At 39.5% G+C, this 27,268-nt stretch overlaps 5 protein-coding genes across 6 annotated transcripts in view; 2 read left to right on the forward strand and 3 right to left on the reverse strand.

Annotated features, from left to right (window-relative positions):
- The window catches only part of LOC107042647 (filamin-C), a 30,496-nt gene extending 16,900 nt beyond the window's left edge, over positions 1-13,596 (reverse strand). Inside the window, exons 1-11 of the mRNA XM_015263782.2 lie at positions 13,245-13,596; positions 10,910-11,289; positions 7,534-7,658; positions 7,309-7,439; positions 6,636-6,849; positions 6,244-6,549; positions 5,377-5,532; positions 4,485-4,981; positions 2,718-4,057; positions 2,231-2,446; positions 1,848-2,015 (exon numbers count right to left, since the gene is read on the reverse strand). Coding sequence (XP_015119268.1) covers positions 1,848-2,015; positions 2,231-2,446; positions 2,718-4,057; positions 4,485-4,981; positions 5,377-5,532; positions 6,244-6,549; positions 6,636-6,849; positions 7,309-7,439; positions 7,534-7,658; positions 10,910-11,279 — 3,523 coding nt within the window. The 5' untranslated portion in view covers positions 11,280-11,289; positions 13,245-13,596. The remainder of the gene's footprint in view (positions 1-1,847; positions 2,016-2,230; positions 2,447-2,717; positions 4,058-4,484; positions 4,982-5,376; positions 5,533-6,243; positions 6,550-6,635; positions 6,850-7,308; positions 7,440-7,533; positions 7,659-10,909; positions 11,290-13,244) is intronic.
- A 1,730-nt stretch (positions 13,597-15,326) lies between these two features.
- LOC107042641 (translation initiation factor eIF-2B subunit delta) lies at positions 15,327-20,067 on the forward strand. Its single transcript, XM_015263771.2, has 6 exons — positions 15,327-15,983; positions 16,155-16,195; positions 17,221-18,720; positions 18,864-18,991; positions 19,050-19,233; positions 19,544-20,067. The coding sequence occupies exons 2-6, from the start codon at positions 16,184-16,186 to the stop codon at positions 19,913-19,915; spliced, it is 2,196 nt and encodes a 731-aa protein (XP_015119257.1). The 5' UTR covers positions 15,327-15,983; positions 16,155-16,183; the 3' UTR covers positions 19,916-20,067.
- Positions 20,068-20,347: 280 nt separating this feature from the next.
- Positions 20,348-23,359, reverse strand: LOC107042642 (DDB1- and CUL4-associated factor 10). Its single transcript, XM_015263772.2, has 4 exons — positions 22,659-23,359; positions 22,464-22,577; positions 21,740-22,325; positions 20,348-21,498 (listed from the first exon to the last, which is right to left on the reverse strand). The coding sequence occupies exons 1-4, from the start codon at positions 22,862-22,864 to the stop codon at positions 20,371-20,373; spliced, it is 2,034 nt and encodes a 677-aa protein (XP_015119258.1). The 5' UTR covers positions 22,865-23,359; the 3' UTR covers positions 20,348-20,370.
- Positions 23,360-23,398: 39 nt separating this feature from the next.
- LOC107042644 (39S ribosomal protein L51, mitochondrial) lies at positions 23,399-27,166 on the forward strand. 2 transcript variants are annotated; one of them, XM_015263776.2, is made up of 2 exons: positions 23,399-23,591; positions 26,655-27,166. In XM_015263776.2, exon 2 carries the CDS (start codon positions 26,659-26,661, stop codon positions 27,139-27,141), a length of 483 nt encoding a protein of 160 aa, XP_015119262.1. In that variant the 5' UTR covers positions 23,399-23,591; positions 26,655-26,658; the 3' UTR covers positions 27,142-27,166. The 2 variants fall into 2 exon arrangements, with proteins under 2 accessions (XP_015119262.1, XP_015119261.1); XM_015263775.1 differs by lacking the exon at positions 23,399-23,591 and adding an exon at positions 26,270-26,378.
- Positions 23,643-24,966, reverse strand: LOC107042643 (sulfotransferase 1 family member D1). The gene is made up of 5 exons (XM_015263773.1): positions 24,768-24,966; positions 24,609-24,705; positions 24,391-24,547; positions 24,195-24,315; positions 23,643-24,109 (listed from the first exon to the last, which is right to left on the reverse strand). The coding sequence occupies exons 1-5, from the start codon at positions 24,964-24,966 to the stop codon at positions 23,718-23,720; spliced, it is 966 nt and encodes a 321-aa protein (XP_015119259.1). The 3' UTR covers positions 23,643-23,717.
- Positions 27,167-27,268: the final 102 nt, after the last annotated feature.

The raw sequence follows: 27,268 nt of genomic DNA on the forward strand, positions 1-27,268 counted from the left end.
CTATACGTTTTTTTCATACGTGGCAGTCTCTCGAAAATCCCTCTTAAGACTTGTTATTGTTGAGTTTAGCCTTGATTTAATTAAATTTGGAAATCAATTTTTATAGAAATGGCAAAAGAGTTGGACCTTGCGTAGGCTTTTTAGATGTGTAATAGGGAAATTGTGGGCGTGGATCAGACACGTAACCAAATACGTCGTGGCACCTTAGCATTGAATAGTGGCCACACCTCGACCTGTCGATTGACGTGTGTTTCGTCAATACATGGGTATTCAGCAGAGTATGGAAGGATTGACTGTGCGAGAGGGAGAAAAGTCGACTTTGTTGAGCTCAGTGTGATCCGGGTCAGTGGGACGATGCTGTGCGTGCGAAAAATTAAGGCGTCAATGACCCCTGCAGACACCTGACTCAGTTATCGTCGAAATCGACAAGTTCATATTTTTCCGGTTTTCATTCCTCTGCTTCATTTTTTTTTTTTTTGTAAGGGCAGGAAATCTCAAGATAACGACCGGATAACAGGGCGATTATAAATGAAGTAAAAACATTCCAGAGTTTTTTTACGTAACAAAATGTCCAAGGACAGATTTTACGATCTTTCGGAGGATAATAAACCCGAGGAAATGAGGTAACATTCTTTATGGAATAGGAAAATGTATAACTGGGAACATTCGGAGTTCTATTCCCTCGATTCTCGCAACTAATGAGAGGCGACTCTTCACTCAACAATTTCTTTCCTGGGAAAAGAAATCACTGTGTCAGTGACCCTGGAAAAGCCGGGTTGAATGTCACGTAATGAGAGGACTAATGGATTATTTGATTTACGGAAGATCATTCGCAGTCACTCGGTTATGATAATAACATACTTTTGGATTATAAAAAGATTATATAATTCTGAAATTAGTTTTCCATTCTGTTTCACAATATCAAAAATTCTGAATTTAGCATTTCGAATTTTTTAGTAGTCCAGGTACTCCAAGTGCTCACAAACATTCTCTCAAATTTTCCAGCTCGGAAATTTCCTCGAAACATCAAGAATACCCAAGGATTTCCCAAAAAAGCAGAAAATTTTCTGGAAAACCCGAAAATTCTATCGAACTCAATCCGAGTCCCTCAAAAAATATGAGGGTCCGTTAGAAAATCTCATAATTTTTTTGAATTTTCACGAAAATCAGAGAATTTTTTTCCAACTCAATGAGAAAACCACAGGATCTCTCGAAACCTTTAGAAAACTTGTGAATTTCGTTCACATTCGTGAGAAATTTTCTCGATGCTCGACAGATTGAAAAATTTTTCAGGTGATTCTCAAGTTTTTCAGATGATTCTGGGTCATTTTAGAAGATTTTACAACTGCTAGAAACGCCCAGGAATTTGCGAAGAAACATACATCGTAAATTATATAAAGTATGATTAGAGAAGTGGTAATTATTTTAGTATTGAGTGACGTGAGAACTAAATGAAAAAAAAACTTTTCTGCGTAGAATTGACTGCTTTAAAAAAATGATCTATCTCTGTTTTGTTCCAATATTATCCTTCTTATAGGTAATTGCACAGATACGTATGTTTTTGCGACTTTATGTAACTCTCTTGATAATTACCAAATTATTTCAAATGATGAGAATGATATTGAAAAACATTCTCAGATGAACCTTTCGTGCGCAATTAATTTATTGGTGAATTACGATAAGTCATTATGATAATTGTTGATTAGTTCAGTACTGAATGTTGTCAGACGAAATTATTGACAAGCCTTTTGAAATTTCGTCGTAGAATAATGCATTTTTTGAATCTCGGCATAATCAACAAACGCGACTGATTTTTTTCAGTCGAGGAAATTATGTTGCAAACTCACCGGGGACAGTTTCGCCATTGAAAGTCATCTCCACGAGATGAGTTACAGCCTCATGTGGCACAAACGATGCCAGAAATCTCTGACTACCGAGTGCACGTACAAAACTCGTCACATGACCGCCATTTACAAGAATTTCTAAGTTTCCGGAGCCAGCTCTTGAGCCATCGACTGCAAAAAGAGGAGAAAATCACTCATTTTATTTCAGATACTCTCAAAAGAAACTTATCGTGGGAATTAAATTTGTTGGCGACAGCTGAATATTTTTATCAGTGTGAACAATTAACGAGTGGACTAACAGACGATTTTTTTTGTCGCCTCACTCATTCATCGTATTGAATGATAGGTATAATTATTTAAAGATTACTAAATTATGGGAAAATTACTTTCAAATTCGACCGGTTGATTCACCACTCCATCAGGAATATTGTCCACCTGAATAGCCTTTGCATCATACGCTTGGGACCTGAATGGAGAGCCCTTAATGTGTTGTCCATTCACCATAATCTGAATTATGTGTTCTCCAACTTCATCAGCTGTTACTGTGTACATTTGGCCTCTTAACGTTGATTTTTGATATGGAACTTGTTTTCCATTGGGACCTGAATCAAACGAAAGCAGAATATTTGTTATAATTGAATGAATCACGTGGATTGATTAATAATAAATAGCAAATTCAAATGATTCGCATCTTTGCGAACAAAGTAATGCAAGAAAAAATCATCTAAAAATCTTCTTCGTAAAGTAGGTCCTTAGCTGAAAAAAAACTGTTTGACATTTTCGGAAATTAATTAACGAAATTATTCTACAGTTTCGACAAAACTCATCTCGTTAACCTAAACTCAGATTAAACAATTGATTCCTTCAACTCACCAGTAACGGTTACAGTTGTTTTTCCAGCATCTACACTAGGATCCACCGTGAAACTCGTTGGTTTATGCACCGGCAAAACCTCCAAACCAGCTCCAGTTACCAAAGAACTTCCCTTCCTCCTCTCCTGGTTCACCACAAAATTCGCTCCATTGCTGAACCTCTCATTAGCCCCATCAATCCCATCCACACTCTTGTCCCCAGTCTTATAGTAATTATTATTCTTATTCTTCAGAATTCCATGGGTGTATCCTCTTCCATTTCCATTTTCGCCATTAAACTTCATCGAGCTCCCATAATCAGCGCTCGTAAACCGCTGGGTCGAGTAGTTCGTCGAATTCTCCGTATGACTGACATGATTAATCGCATAATTATTGTACTCACTTCTATCATTTCGGTAATTACCATTAACCTTTGTACTATTCTCGACTGACGAAGAATTTGCAAGATTAGCCAATGACTCGAGACTTCCATAACTCAGCATGGCTCGAGTTTTTGCAATGGCGTCCCAGGAGTCTCTCCTGGGTCCTCCACTGGACGACACCCTCACATTGCTGCTAGTATCAATAACTCCGTTATCAGCTGATCCTCTTCTCCTCCCAAAGTCCTTCTCATTGTTGACTCGAGGACTAAAACTTCGGTTTATGGGGCTTCCATTGGAAGGCCTAAATCCCAACGGGGTCGTAACAGGCGACCGCGAACGATGTAATGAGGAGGACTGATAGATGTCCTTAGATTCCTTGATAACCGTTGAGCTTTGAGCGTCTCTAGTGGTATTGGATGCCGTGGTCGGTGATCGCGATCGGTTCAATGCGCTGGACGCGTAAATATCCTTAGACTCTTTTATTAAACTTGGACTCTGAGCTTTGGGGGATCTAGATCGGCTGAAGGACGAGGAGTAGATTTCTCTGGATTCTTTGATCAGTGAAGGGCTTGAAGTCTGGGCTGGGGGTAACGGGGATCGTGAATTGTTCAGAGGGCTTGGAACGTGATAAGCCGAAGAGTTTTCTGTTGAGTAGTTGGAGTTGGAGGCCTTATACGATTGGTGGTGAGAGTAGTCTCGGTAGTTGTGGGTTGGACTCTCTGGGGTTCGGTGAGACTGGGCGTTGCTTTTGTACACTGGAGATTGGCTCTTTTGGGATGGAGAATCTGTGACATTCAGACCGTTCATGCGTTTTTCGAGAGAGGATTTCGAGGTTTCAAGCTTCGAAGTATCTCTCGATCGTCTGCTCTTGTGGGTGCCCACACGAATGGAGATGGGAGAGCCGCGAACGTCGGATCCGTTGAAGTAGAGGTAGACTCGGTATTTGCCGGCATCTCGGGGGTGCAGGGAAACTCTGTATCTATCAATGAAATTCGGATAAAATTAATTTTAGAAGGATAGATTAGGGATTTTTTAAGTTTTGTCTCATTCTGAAGCATCAGGGAGGATATTTGGTAACACGTATGTGTCATTATAAAGACGTTTTCGGTAGACCAAATTGAGGGCTACAAAATGGTCTTATGAAATTACAAATAACAACAATGACCTTGTCACTCGTTTTTCCGTCTGAACAAAAAATTGCGAAATACTACAAAATTTTTTTTGGTTGCTGAAAAATGTGGCGAGCATATTGACTCACTAAATGATACAAGAAAAATGCTATAAACGAATGGATGAATTATGAAAACCTTTCCTACAGCTCAAAATCTATTTCCCTTAGATTATTTTTTTTTTCTAGAAAAGTTATCCATTTCGTAAGTTAATCTGCTATAGTATTTAATTGATACCTCATATGTCCGATGTCTTCCATCCTGAATGGAACTGATTGTTTATCGTGAACAATATCGATGTTCACGTCTCCGAGGCCTCCAGTGCCAGTGGCATCGACGATAAATGAAAAGGGTTGACCTGGCATTGCCCCCTCAGTGTCCAAAAGTTTAATCCCATTTGGATCGAAGACGAAGCAGGTAAAGGGACCTCCTTGTATATGAGTACCCTTATGCGTTATTGCAATGCTCCACTCGCCTGTTTCGTCAGGTTGAAATGTCGCAGTGTGAACTCCACTGTTTTCTTTGACAGGGCATGGCAAAGAGCGCCCTGTTGGAGACCAGGCGGTAACGTCAATGCCGTCATGACTAGTTCCGTAACTGTTGACTAGAACCTCGACGATGGAACCAATGGCGCATGGGTCCATCCCCGGGGATTTTATTTTGGTTAACGGAGGTAAAACTCTGAAGTAGTAGGGGCAGCCGTTGACGAGCTCACCGTCGTTGTACACCATCAGCTAGAATATAAAGTAGTGATTATTGTGTGCAGAAAAAAAACAGGGAGTCGAGTGCATCCGACAGAAGGCCTTTACATATTACATTCACATTTTACGCTTTTAGTATTTTTCAGTTTTTGTGTCAATTTCATTCGTCGTAAGCTTCCGAATGGATTCGCAGCAGTTCCTTGTCCTTGTGACAGGCATAGAACCGTAACCACATGCGACAGGGCAGCAAAAGATTAGTCGAAAAAAAAACTGATGGCATCAGTGTTGTTAAAAAATCAGAGGGTAAAAATCAAAGGAATGCAAAAAAATGATTTGAGAAGAGAACTTCAATCTTAAGAAATAAAGTGGTAGTTTTTGAGAATTAGAGGAGAGGATTGTGGGAGGTGAGATAATTTGGGATAACGAACCTTGTGCATTCCGACTTCTGTGGGGACGAAAGTGCCTTTTCCGTGGATGCCGTTCCAGGTGAGACGACACTCAACTTTTCCTGAGGGGCTTATTATCTCACCACGGACCTCACGGGGATTCACTTCTTTGGATAACATTTCTAGTCTGAAAATTGCCTGTAACAAAATTACATTTGAGTTTATGATGTGCATTGTTTAATTGACTATCTCAAAAGTAAGCGGCTTTAGGAATGAGTGTCAAGAGAAATTTTTTAAAATGACAATTAAGGAACAGAATGACTTGAGGAGACCATTGACCACATTTCCATAATTTAACATTGTAATAATATGTAAGCCAATTATTGAGTGTGAAAATTATTCGACGTATTGGAATAATGTATTTTTGGGGAATAAATTGGAAACAGCGTTTTTTCTCTGAAAAATGGTGCTAGGAAATTATTTTATAGCTCTATCTCTAAATCATCCACAATTTTCGAATAGCTTCAAAACGGGTAGGTTGATGGTTTCTCTTTTCATTCCCCAATTAAGATGAAAAGGAAAAAAAATTTCTTAATAAAAAAGTTCTCCATAGATATTTATATTTTGGAAAAATACGTCGAACAGTTGTGAAATAATTTCTCCTTCGACAGTACTCAATAATCATTAAACTCGAATGTTCCATGGACAATAACTTCAAAACAAATAGGTTGATGTTTTCTCTTTTCACTCCCCAATTTTGATAAAAAAAAATTTCTCAATAAAAAAGTTCTCCCGAGATATTTCGGAAAAATACGGCGAACAGTTGTGAAATAATTTTTCCTTCGACAATGCTCAATAATCATTAAATTCTAATTTTCCATGGGCAATAAATTCAACTCGTCAACTAACCGGCTGTTGAACCCTGGCCGATGTGCTTTCAATGTGAACAGCAATTTGCTCGCTGGCCTGAGGGCGAGGCTTAACCCACTGGAAATGTGCGGCGTACGCCATAACACCCAGATGTTCGACATTCTGATCAGCCATGTCTTTAGCCTTAAGAATGGGCTCGACTCCCAGCTTCTTGGCACCATCAATTCCCTGCTGAATATTTGCCTCCCAACTGGAGGGGTCTGGATTTATTTTGTCATACATAGGCGCTGGTCCTCCGAGATTCCTCACGATACTGCAGAGCGCTCGACCGTCATTCCAGTCGGTCTGTAAGCCATCAATTTAATGAAAAATTACATATCTTCACTCGAGGATAATTTGCCAACGATTTGCAATCAATTGAGTCCGCTCACCGTGAAGTTCCGAACTGGCGCATGAGTGAGTTGGGAGTTCACCCATCTGAGGGTTGCGTGGAAGCCTGGTGAGCTTTCCTTCATGAAGTACGAGAGGTATGTCATGCCAGAGAGCTCATCCAGGTAGGGCGATGCCAGGTACTCGGGTTCCAGAACCACTGGGATGTCGAACTCACGTTTTGCTATCTCCATCGCTTTTCGACAGTTGTAAACACTGGAAGAATCAAGCTCTCAATAGATGCCCATTTTAGGAGTGAAAATTTGGATTAAAAACAACTCGATGATGAGAAAAGTCTATGCAATACTAATTAATTCACCCTGGTTATCTTGCAATATCTTGAAAACTACTGGGTTTCAAAAAATGGCAGAATGTTCAGATGAATTTCCAACTACTTATTCTCCAAGATATTGGTAGAATAATTCAGTAGCGAAGTGGTAAAGCGGTTTAAGTCGACTTATCTCCCAGTTGAGTTTTTAAGGAATATTTTCGAATTTAAGGGAGATATCGAAATGTTCGTAATTATGTTTGTTGTAGTTCTCAATCGGTTCTACAAAAAAGTTTACAACAAAAATTTTGCTATTTCCCTTAGATTCCGAGATACTCGTTGAAAACTGGCCAATAGTCAAAATTGACTCAAACCGTTTTACCACTTCGCTACTGAATTTCACTCACCTATCAGTGCGGTCCAATTGTCTCCAGTGTGGAAACAACCCTGGACTACAATAGTCTAATAATGCACTGAGATAAACTCCCGAATTCCAGTCGGTGGTGAAATTATTGACCCTGCACTCGGGAAGAACAGCCTGAGAAATAAAATGACGCATTAATACTCATAATAATTCCATGGAAATAAATCATTGTCATTCAAATATGACAACGCATCGTGAATGCACTGACCTTGAGCCAAGCGAGCATGAGCTTCCTCGGTGGAAACTTGGATTTACCAATTTGGTATCTGACAATGAGGGACCATATCAGACCGAGAATTAACTTCAAGTTACCATTGACAATGTCAACGTTACCTGGAACGTCAAAGAAAAAGGGGAATTTATGCCAAGGTAGAATCTTAATTTATGCGCCTCAAATAAGTTGGATTTTTTCCTTATTTTAGAGGGGAATTGCCAATAAGAATTTGATGATTTATCGTTCACCTGCAAGGAAACAAGATTAAAAATGGTTCAATCTTTAGTGTGTTGAAGATACTTGGATGTCCGGCCAAATGATATTCATATCAACACTGAATAATGCAATTGTTATTACAAACACTTTGTGTACATTTTTTAGATTAATGTCATCCTCTGCATTTTTCCAGCCAAATATCTTCAGAGGCTCTTTGGTGAAAAATTCTATACAAAAAATTTTGTACAAAATGTAAGATATTTTATTGATGAAGTAAAAAATCAAGTTCATCGTCATAAATTAAAAAAATGTCCAATTCAACAGAACGAGCATCCAACAACATTTAACTAATTTCAACGAATCCTATTTTTCCGTCATGAAAACTCACTGAGAACAAGAAAAAATTAAATTCCTGATATCCGAAAACATGTCATTACTGTTTTAAACCTGTTGTTCTGTTCTCTTCTATTCTCTTATTCTATTCTCTTCCAGGAGTCATTGTTAATCTCAATCAATTAAATATGACACAATGGAAACTATCAGACTATTAATGTTTTCTCCCAATATTATTCTCCTATTTTTTGTAATTCAACATCGAACGTGGAGGAGTGCTGTGAACCCAGGTGGGCGATGTTCTAAGCGAGAAAGGCAACAACCTCGCGGGCTCCCCATCGCCGAGTTTTGTGATGCAAGATACATGACTTTAAAACCTTTTTCTTTACACCGAAAACCGAACTGTGGCTCTAATTAAAATCAAATCTCTCTGCATTAATTCCTACCAAACAGTACGTGACAAATGTTCGTTATAATGACAATGTTCTCTCTAATTCACAAATTCCTGGAAGTCATCGTTATCTGGATAATGAGGATGACCATGAGAAGGATGATGATGCACTCGAGAAACTGGGTCACCAATGCAGCGAGTGAGGAAGCCATTGCAAAATGAAATTTGTTCCATTGAAAATTTTGTCTCTTCCTCGTAATAATTTCAAGGACTTGACTCGATGAAAGTCCACACACTCGTCGTCACGCCTATATTTGGGATGTAAACGTGGGTGTCCAATACGCCAAAACAATGCGCCCATGAGGGAAAGAATGCCACTAGGAATTCAATAATTATTCAATGAAGAGTAGGCAACAGAAAAAAATTCAATCTCGGCGGAGGCTTCGCATGTTTGGCACAAAAAAATCCTGTTTTGATATTTTTTAACGAACGATTTTTTTGGAACAAGTAAGACTTGTTTGAGAACTCCCCTGTTTTTCTCTCAGTGTGGTAGATCCGGAGGAAAATAGTCTTCTGTGATTTCGTCTCGCATCACCTGTTGAGGGGATAATTCAATAATTTATAAAGTGGGTGAACTAAATATTTGAAAACTAGATTTTGTTGGATATTGTTTCTAGACGGAGTAGGTTCAAGAGGAAAATTAAAAAACAAATGTATATATTACTGATTCTTACTCCTAGAATCACCTGTTACTAGGATTATCTTTCGGCTGGATTTTGAAAAATGTTTAATTTGTGGAGAACAAGTGAGGAGCTACTAATTAATTGCCGAAAAAATTGCACGATGAAAGAACCATGATTCTCCGAATACTGTACTTTGATTGGCCGAAATTGAGGCTCTAAAAAATAGTCCAGTTTCATTCTATTTTCATTTTCCTTCATTTATAGAATCCATCAATGGCCTTTCCCAAGGTTCTTTTGAAGAATATCTGATTTCCAGAACCAGTTCACACGTGCCAAGGTGTATTTCCACGAGACAATACGTGGAATATTGCTCATCAGCATCTGGAATGCCTTGACTCCACCTTTCGACGTCGTCTTAATTACTTCTGTCACGAAGACATTTCCTCCTGCATTGTAATTTGAGAGTACTGAGTAATGTGAATCTGAATCTATTACTCCAATGTATTTTTCTTGGATTGTCAATTTAAAATGACGGTTTTGATTTTATCAGAAGATCGTTTCGATTCTTCGGACTATTTGACTTCGACCAATATGCAATTGTTTAGAATTTCGGGATTTCGCATTGTTGTTAAGTCTCCGGATTACATTAAAAACAGAAAATCGGTATTGGAAAATTTTCTGAAGGAATATTCTAATTTCTAATATTCGGATCATAATCGTTTTTTTTTGTATATTTTTCAAGTGGAGAGACCGAAACTGTCTCATAAGTTATTGATTTTTTCTATTCTCATATGTGTTGATGCAGGCAATAATAACTGTTTGAATCAAATAAGAAATGCTTTCATGAAATTTCCATCTTTTAGAGTTGAATATCGCAGAAACTATCTAGTACAGAATTTAAAAAAAATCTACGTATTCGGAATTTGTCAATCTATTACGGATTAGTTTTTTGAAAACATCGTAGGAACCGTTTTCTCATAAAATTCAAAAATGGTGTGGGGAGGGGGTATCAGTTTTTGATGAATATCTCAGAACCTAAGAGAGATAGCAAAATTTTTCTTATGACCTTTTTTGTAGAACCAATTAAGGGCTATAAAAAGGTTCTAACAAAAAAATTTCTATCTCTTTTGGATTCCGAGATATTCGTAAAAAACTGGCCAATAGTCAAACCCGGTTTACCGCTTCGCTACTGATTTATTATCTCCTAAATTGTATAGTACAGCTGGTTAGAATTTTGGAGATAATCTTAAGAAAAACGTATTTCCTAGGGGACATATCTCAAGCGAAAAGATCGAAAAAGAAATGAAAAGTTATCTGAAAAGCGTCTTTTTTTCATTGATTTTTCATAACCGCACGAATTCAACAAACATCTCAACAGCTATGGATTACGGTACGTGAAAGGTTTATTGCAAAAAATTGCAATAGGCTGTATCTTCGATACAGCTGTAATTGTACGTGAATACGTCCATGGTCTTTCCTTCTTTCTCGAATTTCCTAGAAACTCCTCCTCCTTTCCTTGCATTCCCTCAAATTTTCTGAAAACTTCTCGAATTACCCCTATAATTAAAAAGTCTGAAGATATTTTTTAGCCTTAAACCATTTCTCGCAATTCCTTCTACCACTTGATAAAATAAATCATTCTGATTCGAGCAGTTCTACGACTTCGCTTTTCCCAGGATTAGTTGTTATACTTCGTTAATTGACTTATCAGCGCTGTAAAAGTAATTTCATAGTGAAAAATCATTACCGATGTTAACAAGCTTAACGCCGTCAGCCTCAATAGCCTGGAGCGCTGTGGAGACATTCTCCAAGTGATGATGCTGGTTAGCAGGTCTTGGGTTCCACCTGGGCAGCCTGCGCTTCGTCAGGACTTCTACAAGGGCGCACAACCGAGTGCCATCTCGAAAGTCCTCGGCTAGGTCAATCACAGGCCCACCGCCGGCATCGCCAGCATGCTTCAAATGTTCATTCACCCAGTTTCTGAAAGTGTTCGCCTGAATCTCAACCCAAAGATCCTCATTTCCTTTTATCGACATTCCTTTGGCTGCTGTGCCCTCCGCTGATCGAGCCACCAGGCCCACCAGCTCCTCTGGTCGCAGTTGCTCCACGGATTGCATTTTTAACGCTCTTTGTAAGTAGAATAAAATTAAACTCAACACTCGAATTATTTAGCTGAAGAGATTTCTTGTGAAACGCTTTTCCATAATTGAGGGAAGTAAAAGGTCCGGAGATGACCTACATCGCCATTAAGGTGATGGTAACGATTCTATTTGGTTTCGAATATCTCATTTTATCACATTGTTATAAATCATTGATTTTTTAAACAATTTCAATTGTTGATTAATAAACGATTGTTTAAGAAAATAATAATTCTGTGCAAAATGTCATTTTAATGACGCTGAATATTCATAATTTTTTCAAATTGTTCTCACGCAATTCAGTTGATTAGTTTGATGATTGAAAATGGTTGAATCGACAGGGTTCGTGCGCAAATGTGAAAATCGAATAAGGCGTGCACATTAGGGGGTTGAAATGTTGATAAAATTCAAATTTTTTTTTCAATACAAAGAACCATTCTCTCCCTTTGTGACGAGCCTAAATTGAGTTCAATTGATCAATTTGTTTCTGAGTTATGAATAATTTTAAAAAAAGTCTAAAGTATCCGTTTTGCCCCCCACCCCCCCCCCCCCAAACCCCTAAATAATTTGCGCAAATATTGTGCACGCAAATTGATTGAAAAAAAGTACACTTTTTTTTCACTAAATGTCATTCTCCCGTGCAATCACGTATTGAATTGGATACTTGAAAACGATCATTCAACGACTTTACGGCGAACAGTTTCTTGGATGACGTATTCGTAGAATACAGTTTCATAAGTTTAACGTTATTTTCCTCATTTCTTAACGTTCACGAAAGAGATGACAAGGGTACTAAATACCGGCTACAAAATGCCGTTAATAAAGAGTAAAATAATAATGGGGAAAAGATAAAAAATAAAGGCATTGACTGTCATTTGCGTACCAGAGCGCAACTCGCGCACAGTGGCCAGAGGCCTAGGGTTTTCGCACGGGTGAAAGTAACGCGATTGCTTATCTCGATGCCAACAATGTGCAGGTATGTAACGTGCTTTCATAAAGATTTCCGTCGTTCCCATACGATGGCAAACCGAATGGAAAGAAAAAAAACCGTAAACAATGGGTTCCTTTCAATACATCAATATCGATATTCCCATTACGCTCCGTTGAGTACTCGAAATCCCCCCTGAACAACAAATAGGAAGATTATTCACAACTTGTTGACTACAATTTCCACTCCTCAAGGCGATATTCATGCACTTGGTTAATAATTAAGTGACAAAACCAGAAAATTGTCAGGTAAACTCGTTTTTCCTCTCTTCAGGGAGGCGACGTTAATCACGTGCCGTTTATAGTTGTGTACTTAATTTGAAAAATAAAAATAACAATCAAGGATTGTGACTTGTTGGCGCGAGAATTACCTCAACCGAGGTGACATCATCGCTTGGCCATCGCTGGCAGTACCATGTGCGTCGTGGTTTGAAGGATTCAAAGGAGAATCATCAAATCAGTTGCGAAGTGGTAATTGAGTTGAATTTTATCAGTCCATAGAAAATATCTCTCTGCAATTCACTACGCATTGACAAAATCACACTAAATCATTCAAATTCTCTGCATTTAAATTTCTATTTCATATTCTGACTGAAAAAAATCGCGTGGAATTTTGCATAAAGCGATATCTCTGTTCAATACTCTGCAATCAAAGGGAACAACAAAAGTAGGAGAGTTCAATTACTATTAACATTGACGGTATGCCGACCGAAAGGAGAAACCCATATCTACCGTTTTTTATTAACAAAGATAAGTAGTTTGACAGCCACTCGGAGAATTCTTTCGTCATAAATATCAAAATTATTTCCGTGACGGCATCCGGTGTAGTGTCAATCGGCTCTCAAACATTTCCCGAGAACCAAATAGTAAAACGTACATAACGCTCACAAGAAATTTCTCCACTTCGTCACGTTCTTCTCAATCAATTCACAATTAAATCACCCGAATATCACTCACCACTCACTTAATCCCGCAATTCACAGACCTTGAAATCATAAACAAAACAAATAACCCGCGCCAATTTTTCCCGTTTCGTTTCGACCGGGGAAAGTCGTTGGAATTTCTTCCCTTGATCGATCTGAGAAGCGATTAAAAATCGATACACTCCCGGTAATATGGGACGTACACTCTGTCCTCTCGCGAGTTGTTGTGATAACGTGAAAAAAAGGAAAGAGAGAGAGAGAGAGAAAATGGGGGACTGAAAGTTGCGACAACCAGTGAGGAACAACTCGGTGGGTTTATTATCGTTGAAACGCCATTTTTGGCCTTTCCCGTGGGTTATTTTGACGGCTAAGTCGCGGGCACGACGTGCGTGAGCTCACTGACGACTCTCGGGCCCCACCAGTTATGCGAGCCAGCCCCCCACTCTGTCCAAGTTTCGCTTGGGTTTTACGTTTCGCGCTCTGTGGACTCTAGTGGCGGGGGATAATGTGGCGAAAGATTAGGTGGGAATAAACGTACTGCCAGGTGTGGGACAACCTGTTGGCTCTTGTGGTGCCCGAAGATGGGGGGCACGGTTTTTTAATAGCTCGTGGGACGAAATGGCGGGACAAGGCCCTTTACCTGAAGATAGGTTCTACCTGAGCACTTTCCTTTCGAGGAATTCTGCCAGGAATTCCGACTTTTGGTGGACAATTCGAGGTGAGAAAATAGTATAGAACGAAGGTAAGTTTTATGCTGCCGACTGGACACTTGTAATCGCCAAATTATCGCATTTTCTAATTTTGATTGTAAATTATGTAGAATGATATGAAACGAAAAAATACGAAGTTTGGCGACCATGTCTGTATGTGAGTGATTGAGTGGCTAAAGTAATGCCAAAAAATCTGAAATTCTGTCTGTTTATAGGCCTGAGAAGAAGCGATTCATTTTTAAATCGTTTTCCGCAAATATCTTCAAAACTACTGGACCGATTTCAATTTTTTCATTCTCAAAATATTCGTTTCGATGCCATCTATGTAAATTAATCAAAATATATACATTCGCTCATACGAAGTATTTGAAACATTCGAATTTTTATAGCCCCCCGGAGGTAGCAGTAGGGGAGGTTGGGGTAAAACGGACACTTTTGACTTTTTTTAAAATGTTAATGAGGGGTTGAAATGTTGATAAAATTGAATAATTTTTTTTCTCGATGCAAAGAACAATTCTTCCCCTTTGTGACGAGTCTAAACTGAGCTCAATTGATCAATTTGTTTCTGAGTTATGAATAATTTTAAAAAAGTCTAAAGTGTCCGTTTTACCCCACCCTCCCCTAAACATCTGAAATTTTTGCTATGAGTTAAAGTTAATGTTGTAAGGCTGTAAACTTTTGTAATATTTCAGACCATTCGAAAGCCCGCCATCGATGTATCGATAGCGAAAAAAAATGAGACATCACTCGGTGACATGCTCACTGTCATGCATGCTGCCCCCTGCTTGTTTAAAATTACGAGCATGTTCTATAAATAATTTATAAACAATCAAGTATCCACCGGATCATTTTTTCGCGATCGTAAAAAAATTATTCATATTCAGAATTTTACCAGCAATCGATTTTACACCTTAAAAAATAAGATTTCCGACAGTTTAAGGATGTTCGACACCCTTTTAGCCAAAATTGACGTTGTTTTCATTTTTCTGGCAAATTATCGATGGGAGTGACGTGAAAAAATATAACGATTTTGTGGTTTGTCATTCTTTAATGGCTCACGAAGTTGCGTAGTGGTGCGATAATTTTCATGCGTTTTTTCTACAGTTTTGTGATTCTTTTTAAAAGTTTAGAGAAAACGCAGGAAAATGTTCGCACCACCTTAAAATTTCGTCAGTCATTAAATAATGACAAAACGCAAAAACGTTATATTTTTTCACGTCAATTCCATCATAAGTTTGCCAGAAAAATTAAAAAAACGTGAATTTTGGCAGAAAGGGTGTAGAACATCCTTAAACAATTTCAATTATTTATTTATAAACAACGAATGTCTAAAAAAAATTATAATTCTGTGCGAAATGTAACTCGAATGACGCAGAATATTCATATTTCGGTGGACTCCTGCAGAATTTAATGTGACAACCCCCGTTAACCAGATTTCAGCAGCGCATTCGCCATCTCTCGGATCCGATTCCGTTTTAGTTATCACCTTCCTGCAGGTGGAACCACAAACGGATTCTAGTTTCTGCCATACCAATTGTGACATTTTTAGCCTATCTACTCCACATCGTCCTCCGGGGGCCCCGGGGGAGTTTACGCCGCCCGAGTTGCCCCCCCCGGCCCTAACAAAAATTAAGAAAAAAATAACTAAACGATAAATTAATTCCCAACCTCTAAATCGATGTTTTTTGACCTCAAATATTTTTCATCGGGTTCAAGGGGTTCCGATCAACATTTGATGATACCACCTCCGAACGATAGGCCACATGACAATTATATTAACCCTCTGATGTGAATGGGAGTTTCCACCACTCTACGCACTTTCCGTAAGAATTGCCCGTCCCCACTCCGCCGACTTTCACCTCAGAGGGTTGATGTCGAACATTCCTACCTCCAAAAATAAATTCCAAAACAGACTGAACCTGAAGTTGTATCCTGCATTCGCCTACGGTATGCAACTTCACGCGGTTCACGAACTTGAAATCCCCTGAATATTTACAGTGAGTGACATAAAAACTCGTGTTAACTGCATCTCCCAGGAATAATCATCGAGTAATCTCCACGAGGTAAAAATACAATTAGCTAAAGTCAGAAAATCGTCTGATTATTGTCATAAACCTCGACAATATTCACTCGATTTAGAAAAATGTCAACATAACCTGCACCAGTTGTTACACAACATATGTATATATTGAAAAAAGAATGTATTTTTCTTTAACTAATATTGATTTTCCCAGTGGGAGGTCTGAGATTTGACACAGAGGCAATGGATGAGAAGGTACAGAGAGTAGTGCCGAGTGTATTTAAAATAGAATTTTGTTCATTAGTAAATAATCTGTGCTGCTTCTACCGCAGTTTCCGCCCCGGTATTTCCTCTTTACTTCAAAAATTTCGTCATGGTTATTTTTATTGATTTGAGAGATGAGTTTTATAGAAAAGACTGGTGGTTTAATGCCTCTAAAATTTAGAGTCTAAATCATCTTCTCCGTGAACTTTGACGCATTCTCATACTTTCACCTGTTGCATGTGACAAATAATTGTGGTCATTATCGGGGAAAGCTGATGTTGCATTTGTGAATTTTGGCTGAATGTCATTACTTTAATTTTAATTCATTTGTAATTAACGCAAGGGAAATGTTAATACCTACGCAAAAATTCAATAGCGACTTCGACATGAGATTTCATTCACTTTTTATTGGAATTCTCTTGCAATTTCCTCAATAATTCTAGACGTTTTCTTAGGTAATTATTTGGCACATACTTCATGAAAGAATGAAATTCTCTTAAGATTTTTTCTACGATAATTCCATAATAAGAAAAATTGTGGAAAAATAATGAGTGTTGAAAGTCGTGTTCGCTGCATTTTTATTCGTTTCTCATCACAAAAATCAAGAAGGCAAGCTTGAAAGGATTTTTCTGAAGAATTTTTAATGAAAAGTCAACATCTACTGACTATTCTCAGATATTTATTCAAAATGGCACGTAAAAATTATTCAATTTTCAATAGAAATCAGCAAAACACAAATAAAATCCCTACAGAATTTCCGGAGAATCAAAATAGAAAGTTAACAAAATTTCCCCAAGTCTTCTATTGAATTTTTTCATGCATGAATCGATGAGTACTGCTCTGGAGGGATAAAACAAAATGAATTAACTTTCAGAAGAAAATTACAAGGCATGAAATTTCTATTTGTCTACACTGTTGTTTCAAACCCCGAGATATTCCCAGAATGATCCCCGCAGAATTCCCCCGAACCTCGATGCACCGAAAAAAAACCCCAATAAGTTTCTCTCTCCTCGCAGAATTCCAAAGAGACGACTAAAATAACTCGTTCCCAAGCGCGTCACCTCCGCAGGAAGCGCTTAATCAACGCTCGGAGATCACCCCCCGAAACCACCCCCCCAGAATCCCAGGAAAACCACCGAGACCCTGCAAAACCCCTCAAAAATCAGTCTCCACCGGTAATCTCAAAATCCAAAGCTCGTCGACTGCGGAAGAAGAGCAATCACACAACCTCTCCGAGTCCCCCATCTGCGTCCTTTGATACCTCTGAAATTACCTCCACGATCTCCACCTCCACCGAGGAAATCCGTCCCGACCCCGAGAAAAATTCCCAGGAGATCCTCAATACCAAAAGAAATCCTCAAGAGCTCCTGAACAACGAGAAGAACCTGAAGATCACGGAATCCCTGAGTCGCTCAAAACCCAACGACTCAAACACCGAATTAATCATCAAAAAATCCCCAAATATCCAGCCATCAGACCTCTTCCGCAACTCATTCAGGGATGACATCAGTCATGGGCTCGCACTGAGCCATGACTCACCAAAGTCCCCGGCACAATCGAACAAAGAAATCATCTCCCCAAAGACTGTTGCCCCCAGAGAAATAAAAATGAACGCAGAAGGTAAAACGAGGGAGGAGATAAAGGCGGAGAGGGAGGCGAAGAAGGCAGCGAAAGCAGCTGCAAAGAACAAGTCGAAGGGTCCAAAGCAGAATTCTGAAGTGACGAATTCTTCGAAGAACCCTCCGAAGCCGAGTGCTGCGAATCATCTGCAGGAAAACTGTCTTTCAGTTCCTGAAAGCAAGCCTACACTGAATAATGTCATGTCAGACGAGGAAGTGGAGAAAGAGATTTCGAATGTTGGCGAGAAGTTCTCGAACTTAACAGTCTCGGATTTCGTGGTGACTCCACATCAGACGACAGTATCACGAGAGAAGAAGATTAAGCAGGAGGGAAAGAGTGCTGATGAGGGAAAGAGCAAGGCTCAGTTGAGGGAGGAGAGGAGACTCAAGCAGGAGGCTCAGAGGGCTGCGAAGGAGGCGCAGAAGGTCGCGAAGGCTGAGGTGAAGGCACCGAAACTCCAGAAGGTTGAGGGGAAACTCCAGGAAAAGGTCGAGAAATCCCAGAGGAAGATCAAGAAGGTGATCGTTAAGGATGGCAATCACGAGGTGGGGCTGTTCAAACATCTGTATCACGAGAGGGGACAGGCGTTCGTGGACACTCCTCCTGTCAATTCGCATGTACATCCGGCTATTGTCAGACTTGGCGTCCAGTATGCCAGCAAAATCGTCGTGGGGAGCAATGCAAGGTGCATTGCTTTTCTCGCTGCTGTTAAGGAGATGATTCAGGACTTTGAGAGGCCTTCGCAGGCTGATTTCACTAGGGGTCTGGAGGCCAGTTTGCAGGAGCACTCGGCTTATCTTCATCATTGCAGGCCCATGGCTGTCACCATGCACAATGCGCTGAGACATCTCAAGTGGCAGATCTCACAGCTTGATTCTAAGATATCTGATAATGAGGTTTGTTGATGAGATTTCAGGGATGAAAACTCTAGAGGAGTTTTTTCCTATTTTTGAGAGATTATTAGAATTTTTTTTAGTATTATGCTTTGTCAACCCTGAATGGCTCATTCGCTGAGAATAATTGATCGATTTTTCGACAGGCAAAAACGAAATTAGGAACAGCCATCGATACCTACATCAAGGAGCAGATTCTCCTGGCAGGCCAGGCGATTTCGATAGCAATTCAATCGAAGATTTCTAATGGAGATGTCATCCTCACGTGCAGCTAGTGAGTTGTAATCACCGGTGAATCATTAACAGTCGATTAATTGTGTGTTGATTTCCAGTTCTTCATTGATTCAAAAAATTCTCTGCGAAGCTCACGACAAGGGAAAAAAGTTCAGGGTTGTTATACTCGATGGGAGACCTTTTCTGGAGGGCAAGGAGTTGCTCAGAAGACTGGCGAAATATGGAATTGAATGCTCGTATGGGAGGATTACTCAAGTTAGCAATATCATCACGAAGGAAGGAGTACGTATGACAAATAGTTTTAAGATAGAAATAATAGTTGCACAAAAATCTCCAGAAAAATTTTGCCATCTCCCTGAGTATTGCTCATGTTCGTCGAAAAATATTCACATCGTGGAATAATTGAACTGGAATTTGCAGTTTTCATTGATTTTTTCAAATAATTTTAAATGTTCAACGACGAAATTCCTTGGAATTTCAGGGGAACAGTCACTTGAGAATTTCAGCCCAAAGATTTTCGTAAAAATTTCCCCCAAAATTTTATCATCTTGCCTAACATACATGTTCATTCCTCCAATTTACACATTGACAGGTGAGCAAAGTTTTGCTCGGTGTTCACGCAATATTTGCGAATGGAGCGATAATGTCGCGTCTGGGAACAGCTCAAATAGCCCTAATGGCCAAAGCCTTCAACATTCCGGTGCTCTTCGCCTGCGAAACATACAAAACCTGCGAGAGAGTTCAAACAGACTCGATAGTCAACAACGAGATTGGCGATCCCAATGAGCTTGCAATTGGGAGCACTGCGTTGGCGAACTGGAAGGCGCAGCCCAATCTGAACCTTCTCAACCTCACCTACGACGTGACACCTCCTGAACTGATAACTGCAGTTGTCACCGAACTCGGTATTCTCCCCTGCACAAGTGTTCCTGTTATTCTTCGAATGAAATCCTCGGAAATATAAACAATTAAGTTGTTGTTGATGAAAACGCTTGAAACGATTGGTGTACTATTATTTACAATTTTATAATAAAAACATTGATTATATTGCTTTATTATTATGATGGAATTAATAAGTATCTGTAGATTTTAATAAATTTTTGAAGCTCAATTAAATACCATCAACATTGTTATTAATATGTACCTAGTTGAATTATTTACATGCTCAAGACATGTTTCTGCTCGTTGCGCAATAATTTCTCTGGGAATTATGGAAATTGATGGTCTCGTTGATGCTAATTACTCCACAAAATCCCAAAATGAAAATAAAGAATCAAAAATTAAATACATAGAGAAACATAACAATGGAGATCAAAATTAATGAACACAAGTGAATTTAAATTGAACAATTGGGCCACGAGAGAAGCGCAGATCAATGAGCATAATTAAGCAGTTACAAGTTTTCATAATTTATTCTGGCTAGACTACAGGCTGGTGCCAGACAATTTTTCCACTTAGACAGCCTGACACTAGGAGGCAATGTCTTGGCGAGAACTTGGTGCTCAATACATAGTCAGAGTGACTGATGTTTGTCCCCAAATCGTACAGCTGCTGGGACTCATTCAATGATGGAACACAGTTGGATAATTCCTGACATTCATTGGAGAACGCCAGAAGACGAACTCCATAGCCAAAGGGTGAGCATATGAGCCTGCCGTCGGCCGAGAAGCACAGCTCCTTGATGTATCCTGATCCTACGTTTGGCTCTTCAATGTAATGAGTCAGTCTGGAGACGTTCTGATGGATTTTATGGTTCCTGGGTATCGCGTACATTGGCTGTTGGCCTTGACGCGTCTGATTCTGCGGTCTGCCTCGATCACCGAGAATGACGACAGTGTGGGAGCCCCTTGGGGGCAGTGGAACACTCACACCACCTCCTGATCTCCTCAACCAATTTCTAGTGTCGATGGTGGTGTACAATTCTCTCTCTCTCTCCCTTCTCAATCTGGCCTCTCTGATGGCCACCAGAGCCTCCCAAACGTCACTTGAGCTCACGTGTAACTCGACATTTGCGGTTGGAAAATTTGTGTTGTCCATGTTTCTGTGTCTGAGATAATTCAACTGGAAAAGTCCTCGTTGGATTCGGGGGTCCATTCGCTCTGGGGGTTGATCAGCCTCGGGCCCTGGCTCTTGTCTATTTTCGTCCGTTGGCCTCTCACTCGGGGGATTGTCGACACTTGAACTTATTTCAACTACTCCAGCACTTGTTCTCATGACGTTTCGGTGACGCGAACGATTGGAGTTGAGGTTTGAGCGGACGTTGATGCGCCAGCCGTTCGACCTGGATGGACGTGTGGGCTGGGCTGCATCGGTTGATACGAACGAGTTGGGGCGCACGTCTGACATTGTTGGGACGATTCTTGCACGGTTGGTGATGTCGATGACGAAGGAGGAGGGGATGCCTGAGCGTGAGGGTTGTGGCTGACTGGACACCTCGAAGTCATCGTCGGGGGGGTCACTCAGTGAGGGCAGGCTCGGATCTTCGTCGTTTTGGGGCTTTGAGGGGTCCGGGGATTCCCGCTCTTGGATGTCATGGATGCAGGTCCACTGAGGGAAAATTGTTTTGTTAGGACACAGTTGTTCAATTATTCTGGTAAAAAAATTTGTCTGAAATTTCAAGAAATCGACGTTTCCCGATGAAACAAGGGTATTTCAATTTTATTTTTAACACTAGGGTATCTCAAAATTCATGTTAAAGAACACTGAAATCCCCTGGTTTTACTAGGAGATGTCGAAATTGCTTCATGTTGCCTTGGAGTCAGTAAATCATTAAGTGAATTCAATTTACCTCTGATTTTTCTCCATTACTGACATTCCTAGAGAGAGCACACCACCCCTGGGGATGCACTTGAAGACTCGATATGACTTCAGCATCATCGCCAACCGGGAAATCCGTGAGAAATTCCACTCTATTGTGCTGTCGAGACTGTGAGAACAAATGTGTAAAACTCGCAGCAGCTGGAATTGTTGTCTGTGACAGTTGCATCAGGCGATACATGTTGGGCTTAAATCCTGCAAGGTCCTGAGTCAGTGTGCTCAACTTGAGATTATGAATGATGATCAGATAACCGGATGTTGTGCATATCAGCATCTTGGAGGCATCTGGCGTCAGTCTGGTTCGCATTAGACCATTTGTGTGGAATACTCGGTTGTAGAAGGAGCTGTTCTCGGAGTAGCTGTTGATGTCCCAAGTGTATATGCTGCCATCGAAGTCACTGGTGAGTAATAATCCATCGTTGGGGCTGTATTCTATGTTTTTAACCCAGTTTGAGTGCCCCTGGAGGGTTCTTATGCGATGCTTGAGATTCCTTGCGTCCCATAGTGCAACTGTACTGTCGTCTGAGCAGGTGGCAAACATTCGTTGATCCAAAAATCTTGAATGAAGAAGTAACGACGGAATTATGCCATTAAAAATTTACAATTTCAGGAAAAAATCAATGGAAAACGTAAATTTTAGTCATTTTTTTCGGAGTGAAAACGTTTTATTCCAGGATTTATGGGTCGGTAGTTACCTGGCACAATTGACACAGTCGTTGTGGGCATTATCTATTGCATGAACCAGACGTCTGCACAGTGGATCAAACATCAGAATGCTCTTCTTCTCGCAGACTCCAACTAGAAGAGATCTAGAGGCAAATTCAAGTGTAATAAAATGTACAGCATGAATAGAACATCAATGATTTATTTGTCAAATAAATTTTTCTCACCCATCAGGTGAAAATTCTAAATTGAATACACCCCCATGCATCGCGTTACAGGGATTCTCCCCATGGTCCCATGAAGTAACTGGCTGAATTGACGAGTACAGAGTCTTGAAAAAACGATCACTATGCCCCAGAGGTGGGTTCATCCCCATCTCTCGGTGCTGAAGCCACGTTCCCCCATGTGATTGTCTCATTCTTATTTTTGGCATTATTCAAATATATTCTTTCGTTGTCGAATTGTATAAAAAAAATTCTTTGATCACAATTGCACCAATCGGTTGCTTATCACATATGAATAATTTAGTACGAAAATGTATCAGTGACTAATAACCAGTGTTTTTAACATTACTAGCGATTTTCCTCACGCCTTTCTTTCCACAAATCAAGGGATCTATTATTTCTTTATTTAAGCATCAGTTCAAGGTTCACTCCGAGTTAGGTTATGCATTTGTCAAGTCAAGTCTAAACTTTTTTTTCGAACAAATAGGTTATGTTATTCTATTCCAATGCACTTTTTGGGGAACAAATGCGTCGAAGAAAATTATTATTACGTCGATCCATTGATGATTTACGGTATATCTATTGCGCGATGTCAATTATTAGTCGGATAAAATGAACAATTGTTGTTTGTCTTTAGCAAAAACTTTTTTTCATCGAAAATATTTCAAAACCCTGACAGAGTACATAAATGCACGCCATCTTTGACCTCGGTGTGCAGTGTAACGTGGTATTGGTGGGTTTTACACACACGTTCACGTCAAACGGCCTCCACCATCATCAGCCATTTGAATGTGACTTGTTAGTGTTTATTTTTTCAACAATCAGGAAATGTTTGACAACAATGATAAAAAAAACCATTTATTTCAATTACCTCGCGATAGATTCATAATGAAGTATCATTCTGATATTTTTAATTGGAGTGTTTACAAGAAATGAGTGAGTAAAAATATGAAATACTATTTTCGACAATTGTTTCATAACAAAATGTCATTTAGAAATTTTTAATGAGAACTTCTGCATGAAAGAGTAATTACACATATGAAGCAGAATTTTAGATAATTTTTAATTGTTATTGACATCGAATTTGAGGCCGGTTCCCTTGGTATTCCTCTCAGTCCACTCGTCGAATCTACAAGATAAATCCTCACTCATGTGATTCCTCCAATCGCCTACTTGTCCTTTTCGAATAAATTTCGTGTCAGGATCATCGGTATTATTCGTCAGGATGCTCTCCAAATTTATAGCTGGATTCGCTGCCATTCTGGAGAACTCCAGGTGCTTGGACAACTCCTCTGCCTGCCCGGGAGTCACTGTTTTTTCCAGGAACTCTGCAGTTTGCATTATTACTGCCAGCTGATCCTTCTTCATTTCTTCGTATGTGAGGAATAAAATGTTGTCTTCATTTCTGCGATTCCAGAAGCCCAGAACGTGCTTCCAGAATGGCCCCATTGGTGCTGCCAATGGCAAAAAATTCCAAACATTTCCAATATTTAATACAATTTAAAAAAAAATACTGAGTGAGGCTGGAGTGGTTATTACCATTGTCCTCTAACATGAGCTCTGCAAATTCCTCGAATGTTCCCTCCAAGTCGTGCATTAGTTTGCAGTAGTGGTAGAAACTTACGCAAGTGTCTTTTGGATTTCTGGTCACGTAAATAATCTGCAAGACATTCCGCATGAATTTGTAGAATTATCACGTGAAATTCATTAATTTCCATCGGTAAATAACTCTTACCTTTGGTTTCTTCTTGGAAATATCTTGAGGTAGGAGTTCCCAAGGCAGATGACTCTTGACATACCTAGGTCTCTGCGTCTTCTCCACATTCTCAACAGAATTTCCAAACTGCGAGAAGAAATCAACGTACTTCCCCGTCACCATCAAAGCTGAGGACCTGCGTAAATTTGAAAAAATGATAACAACATCGACTTTGAATTCACAATTTTTAGACGCACTCTAGAAGGGGATTCCGAATCAATAGAGGAGTTTTCGCACTCTCGTAGTCCAAGTCATTTCCGATGCACCACACCATTTCCTGGGCCCAATGGCTACCTTTGGACAAAATCGTGATGCGTGAGTAAAAATCACTGAGAATTTTCGGTTTCGTGTTTTACCTGTGCGGGGGTAGGACACCATCCAAACGTCGTCTTCGTAGATCTCCATATCCCGAATTTTTGGGCCCAGGAAGACAAAATGCGGTGGAAGCAGACAGTGAGAAGGTTCCACTCTCAGGAAACTTGATTTTACTCCGTACATTTTGTCAAGTCTAGCGCCCACATTTCCGTCCACTGTTTTGAAAATCAACTGCGTCATCTTCTCCTTTCTGATTATGTAAAAAATCACTAGTCAGTGCGATAATATCATTTGAATAATACTATCTCTCGCGAGTTCAATCACTTTTATTTCTGAGCAGTGAAAATGGGTAATTACTTTCTTGACAACTAAAATGTTGGGATCAGTGATGTGAATAAACGTGCACTCGAGGACAGCGAAAAGTGCAATGGACAATTCCAAGCAACTTCCATCCGAGTGCTTGATGCACTCGATCTGGCTTTGAGATGTCCATCGACTTTCGCCTAATGACGAAACGAGACTGTATCTCCTTCCTTCTCACATCTTAATAATTTGCGTGGAAAATCTCCAGTGGAGTCTTTTGAAGGCACCTTCCAGTTTCCTCCAACGTAATTTTAAAATGCACATTGGAATCATCGGGGAATTATTCGCACACTTTCATCGTATGCATTTCACTTTTAGTGAAAGTTGTTTGCGCGATTGGTCTGGGATATTTTTCTGCCGGACAGGTGGATTACATGTTCAGGAATTTTCCAGTTATTTGTTTGAATTGGCGAAGCCTATTCATCAAATCAATAGGTTCTCGCCTGGAAGAAGAGACATAAATGTAGGAATGATCGAAAAAGACAGACAGTTGAGACAAGTTTTGTTTCTGTGCTGAGAAATTACTGGATCATTTATTATGATGAGATTTCCCACAGGAATCTAGTTGGATGATACAAGATTTTGAATTGAAATTAAAAATAATTATAGTTATATTAATATTATATTAATATTAATATACTATATATGAATATAATATTAATTTCATATAATTATAATAATTATAATTATTCTTAATTTCATATAATTATAATTATTCTCCATCACAAAAAAATTCCTACACATTTGTGAATAATCACGCAATATTGAGCATTTATTCACGTTCGGGGGACAATTTTTGATGGAATAAATAGTAAATTTTCCGGTTTCGGCACAAATTACCTATTTGTCTCGCCCTTTTTGTCCTGATATCACGTGAAAAAGACCGAGAAATGGATTCTGCTCCACAATTACTTGACTTGTTTGCTCTTTTTTCTCCGTGCACAGACCCCACTAGTAATTAATTAAATTTCGATTGATAATGCATAGCGCACAACAATAGCTGCATTTGAAAAAAAACTATCAAATTGTTGTGGATGTGAAGAGCGGTGTTACGTCCACATACTGACAGATTTTTAGGAGTTTAGACCCTAATCAATTGATAAAACACAACAATGAACTTAAATTCGAACAATCCCTCCCTCGCGCGGGACGAGTTCTCCCTTCGCCCGCGTGCGTCTCTGATATCGCGTCATCTTCAGAAGTGTTTACTTTCGTAAAAATAAAATTTGCAATTATTCTGCGAATCTCTGATGATTGTTTGAAATAGATCAATCTTCATTACACTTTTGGTAAGTGTCTTCGATGCCTCTAATCTCCTTGTTGAAATTAATTTCCAGGTACTAGGAATTCCCATTTTCTGAAAAGTTGGGTTATACACGGCCTCTCGGAAGTAGACTCCATTCAGGGCCTAAAGCCAATCCCCCAATCTCTCAATTGAGATGAATAAATAATTTTATTTAATTGTATTTATCCTAGATCTATATCATATCTCACGAATGAATAGAGCATTTCAATTAATCGATTATTTACACCTCTGGAAAAATAACTACTCATTTTCCTTCTAGTGCAATGTCCTGGATCAGGAGAAAAATCATCTCGGCGGCATCCTGGGTGCCGCAAGTAACTCAAGTACGTTTTCGTTATCACGCAGAGAGAAGAGCTAATGGACCACTCGTCAGACGTTTCGGGTACACAGATCCAATAAATAACCGTGGATTACTGCCACGAGAAGATCAAACAAGAATACGTCAACTGCCTGTTTATCGTCCGACTGACAATTGGTCAGAAAGACGTGCACTTTTTGGACAAAATGATTACATTGACATCCTCGGTGACGACAGCCTCCATCCAACACGAATCCTGTACAACGTTCCTTCCTGGCTGCGTGGTATAAAGAACGATCAGATGAGGATTCTCATACGAAAGAAGAAAATATTGGGAAAAGGTATCTTCCCTATTTCAAATCCAACGAAATGGAACGACATGCAAAAGCAGATCAGATTTTTGTACAAGTTCTTGAATCGTAAAACTAAAACTTTCATCAAGTATTAGTAAATTTGATTGAGTTGTTCAAGTACTCATTTTGGCTTTAGTTGTTATTTATTTTTACCTTTTAAACCCATTTTTGCACATTTTCCTCTTGAGTTTCAGCAGTAATTTTTCAACAGTAGGAACTAAA

The sequence above is a fragment of the Diachasma alloeum genome, unplaced genomic scaffold (genome assembly GCF_001412515.2).
Source record: "Diachasma alloeum isolate Michigan unplaced genomic scaffold, Dall2.0 Dall_scaffold_00494, whole genome shotgun sequence".
Lineage (NCBI taxonomy): Eukaryota > Metazoa > Arthropoda > Insecta > Hymenoptera > Braconidae > Diachasma > Diachasma alloeum.